A 3847-nucleotide genomic window follows, 5' to 3' on the forward strand; every position below is an offset into this window, starting at 1 on the left:
TGTTCTTCCAATCCTGCCCCTCACATGTAAGCCCCTAATTCTGCTGTACCCCCTCACTCCAGCTCTGGGAAATCTCGTCTGGGGAGCTCCTGCTCTCCGTCCTGTTCGACGTGGGGATCATGGCTGTGACTCTGGACCTTGCTGAGTACCACATGTTCTGTGGGGGCATGGATGGGTCCATCTTCCAGGTCGACCTCTGCGCCTGGGTGAGTGCATGGGGCTGCAGATCTGCTCTGTGTTGGTCTTGACACAGCACCCAGGGTCTGGGTTCTCCTGTGTCTCCTCTGCCCCCTCCAGACACAGGGATGCACCTGCTGGCTTCAGCCTTCCTGAGTTTAAACTGCTCCCTTCCTTCCTTCCTTCATTTCTGCAGCCGGTCCAGAGAGACCGGACCTTCCAGACGGAGCGGGAGAACGGGAAGGTCTTCAAAGGGCACAGGTGAGGGACCAGCCACGCCTGCCCGACTCCTCACTGCCCCTGGCTGCCCTCCTCGCCATCCTCGGGTCGTCCCGAGTTCAGACGCCCTGTTCCCCGTTCCAGGAACCAGGTGACGTGTCTGTCAGTCTCCACGGATGGCAGCCTGCTGCTCTCCGGCTCGCACGACGAAACCGTTCGGCTGTGGGACATCCAGAGCAAGCAGTGCCTGAAGACGATGAATCACAAGGGTAGGCACGTCCTTGTCTCCGAGACCCCCTCCTCCCCAGCAGCTCTCTCCCTTCTGCCGCTGCCCTGGGCGCTCCAGACATTCCTCTGCTGCTTGCCCCACACCTCCAGGAAGGGCAGAGGCGTTGGAGGGACGCTCCGGAGTCGTGGTTTGACCTTGCCTGTGTCTGTTAACAACCCCCTGTGCGCTGTCAGGGAGTGAGTCACAGATTTCACCCTGCTGCTGAGGACATCCAGGATCTTCCCCCTTGTTTTCCCAAGGGAGCGGTTGCCCCACATGCACCCCAAGGCCTGGGGAGGGCGTGGGAGGATGTGTCTGGAGGAGAGACTGTCTGTGTGAGCGCGAGCACCCCTGAGCTTATTGGGCCTGAAGTGAATCTGATATAAGTGACCGTCTGGGCTTTCAGGCTGGTGGCTCCAGCAAACCGAGCAAACAAACAAGAGGCTCCCCCGCGGCGCGGTGCCTGGGGCAGTGGGGGGTCTCTCCTCTCCCCCCTCCCTTTGGGCTGTTGCTGACGGGGTTTCTGGCGTGGTCTCGTGGCACCGCTGCGCCCCTGAACCCCCCCAGGGTGGTGGGGTGAAGGTCAGGCCCTGTTCCTCCGTGATGCTGCCTCTGGGCAGCTGCTGAGCTGCTCCTCAGGGCAGTGCTGAGAGACAGGCTGCTCCAGAATCCTTCCCTCCTCTCCTCCTGCTGCCAAGGACCGTTTCTAATGGGGACCCACTGCAGTGCCCATCCAGCCTCACTCCACTAGCCTTAGACAGAGCCTGAGCTGTGAGTCATCAGAGAGGGGGAAGAGCTTCCCCCTGAGCCAGGCCAAACCCTCCTCGGGCTGCAGATGGACACAGCTCCTCCCCCGAGGGCCAGGTCACCGTGCCGCTGGGGGCGGGGGCTCCCTGCAGCCTCTGCGGGCTCCCTGCTTCCCGTGGGCAGGGACTTGGCTTCCCCGGCAGCCCTGGCACCGCTGCCACCCTGCTGCTGCCGGGTGCTTCGTGTGAGCCTGGGAGCAGGCTGGGAGCTGCTGTGCAGAGGAGCCCACCACCCCAGAGAGCTGTACAGGGGGTCTGTGCTGGGAGCTCTGCAGCTCCTCTGTCCCAGCTGCTTCTCTTCAGCAGCTTCATCTTACTGGGGCAGCGAGTTCCCTGCAGTGCTGCTTTCCAGCAGGTCCCTGTCCTCCCCTTGGCCTTTCTTGCCACCTCTCTGAGCAGTGACATGAGCCTTGAGCAAGGTCTGTTCCCTTCTGCTGCCCTGCTCATCCCTCCAGCACCTTCTGAGCTTTCCCTTCCCCAGGCAGACACGACAGGGGCTTTTCTGCTGAGGCTGACATGACAGCAACCTCCAGCTCCTCCTGGGGAGAGTGAGGTCCCTCTGCTCATGGGGCAGAGCAGGAGGCTGGGGCCATGGCAGAAGCCAGTGTGCTCCCCACCTGATGGTGCTGGAAACAGGAGGGGCTGGAGCGTGGCTGTGAGGCAGGACGGCTGCAGGGGCCTTTTCCAGCAAGGTCTGCTTGTCCTTGGTGAGGTGGGGCAGAGCAGGGGCAGGTCTTGGAGCAGTGGGGCTGCTGCTGCCCTCGGGTAGTGAGCTGTGACTGTGCCAGGCTGCACCAAGTCACCCGGTGTGGCTGGTGACTGGCACTGCTCCGAGGGGACACAGGAGACCTCTGGGGTGGGGCATTGCCCCAAAATCCCTCCAGGCCCCAGTTCTGTCCTGTCAGGTGAGCTCCATCCTCTCTGCTGATGCCGTGTGGCACAGGCTGTCCCCGTTCAGGTGAGGTCACCCTGGGGACTCTCCAGCCCATCCAGCTGCCAGCGTGGGAGGAGGGATTATTTATCCCCCCCAGCCCAGTCTGCCCCCTGCCCACACTGGGTGTCACCCTGCCCGGTGCCATCGTGAGGGGGGAACGGGGACGGGGCTCGTGTCTGCACCGGGCCTGAGAGCGGCCGGGGGCCTGTGCCTGGGTGGTGCCAGGTTTGGGGTCTTTGCACTAGTTTCTGAGTTTTTCTTCTCTCTGCCTGTCTTGTCCCTTCCTCTGGCTTTGTCCTAAGCCTTTGACTTGCCAGTGGGATCCAGCCTGGGATCCCGGGAGGGTCAGGGCAGGCTCTGGCCTAGCTGGAGGAGATGCTGGCGAGGGAGCTCTTGTCTGCATCAGAGGCTCTGAAAGACTCGGACGGCTCTGAGCCCCCCCAGGCCCCCTGGGCTCCCTCCCTCATCCTGCACCTTTGGGGTGGGCGCTGCAGCAGCCTCAGGTGCATCTGGGTCCTTTTAACCTTTCCCCCCGTGCTGTCGAGCTCGGCCGGGGGCAGATGGGTGCTGGGGGTTTATTAGGGGTGCCCGAGCTGCTCGGGAGGGTGGGTGGAGGGGGCTGCCCTGTGTGGGCAAATGCGGTAATTAAAGAGCTCGTCAGCCCTGCCGAGGGCGGGCGTGTGATGGATCGAGGGCTCTGCGGGGGCTGCCCGGGCTCTGGGGGGGTGCCTGGGCCACCCCACTCCCCTCCTGGCTGCGGAGCTGCATCCCCACTGCCAAGGACAGGGCGAGGGGCTCTGGCTCTCCCTGGGTGCTGGGAGGGAGGCCGGGGGAATCCTGACCCGTCCCCTCCTCTTGTCCCATCCCAGGCCCCATCACAAACGCCTTCATCGTGCTGGCCCCGGCCAACATGTTCAACCCAGACGGGAAGCCCAGCGTCCCTCTCCCCAAATTCAGCAGACACCTCCACGGCACCGAGAGCAACGACGAGCAGGGGAGCGAGGGGGTGACGCTGCGCCTGGGCCTCCACCAGCAGGTACTGGGGCGAGCTGGCAACTGGGGGGCTGTGCCAGAGGGTGCAGAATCTCGCCAGCAGCAGTGGTGGCCAGTCTGAACTGGCCTAGTGCTGACAGGCAGCAGCTCCACGGCCTGTTCTGATCATTCCCAGAGCTGCTGAACTTCCCCCAGTGCTGCTTTTCAAAGCAGGGGAATTGCCCAACTGTGTGATGCAGTGGGAGCCGAGCAGACAGGCCAGGCAGGGCCTTCCCTTCGGTGGGGATCCGTGCCCAGGGTGCTGGGAGAGGTCCTGGGTCGTCCGTATCGATCCCTTCCGTCTGGTCCCTGCAGGAGTCTGGGGAGAGCTACCTGGAGAAGGCTGAGAAGATGTACTCACAGATGTACTCGACGAGGGAAAAGGTGAGAGCTGCTGGAGACGGGGCAGCC

At 63.5% G+C, this 3847-nt stretch overlaps 1 protein-coding gene across 1 annotated transcript in view; it reads left to right on the forward strand.

Moving 5' to 3' along the window:
- Positions 1 to 59: 59 nt before the first annotated feature.
- Positions 60 to 3847, forward strand: part of WDR18 (WD repeat domain 18) — a gene marked incomplete at both ends in the record, with an annotated part of 4109 nt that continues 321 nt past the window's right edge. Inside the window, 5 exons of the mRNA XM_008948279.1 lie at positions 60 to 206; positions 374 to 438; positions 541 to 665; positions 3274 to 3440; positions 3752 to 3820. Coding sequence (XP_008946527.1) covers positions 60 to 206; positions 374 to 438; positions 541 to 665; positions 3274 to 3440; positions 3752 to 3820 — 573 coding nt within the window. The remainder of the gene's footprint in view (positions 207 to 373; positions 439 to 540; positions 666 to 3273; positions 3441 to 3751; positions 3821 to 3847) is intronic.

Source organism: Merops nubicus, unplaced genomic scaffold (genome assembly GCF_000691845.1).
Source record: "Merops nubicus isolate BGI_N331 unplaced genomic scaffold, ASM69184v1 scaffold30689, whole genome shotgun sequence".
NCBI lineage: Eukaryota > Metazoa > Chordata > Aves > Coraciiformes > Meropidae > Merops > Merops nubicus.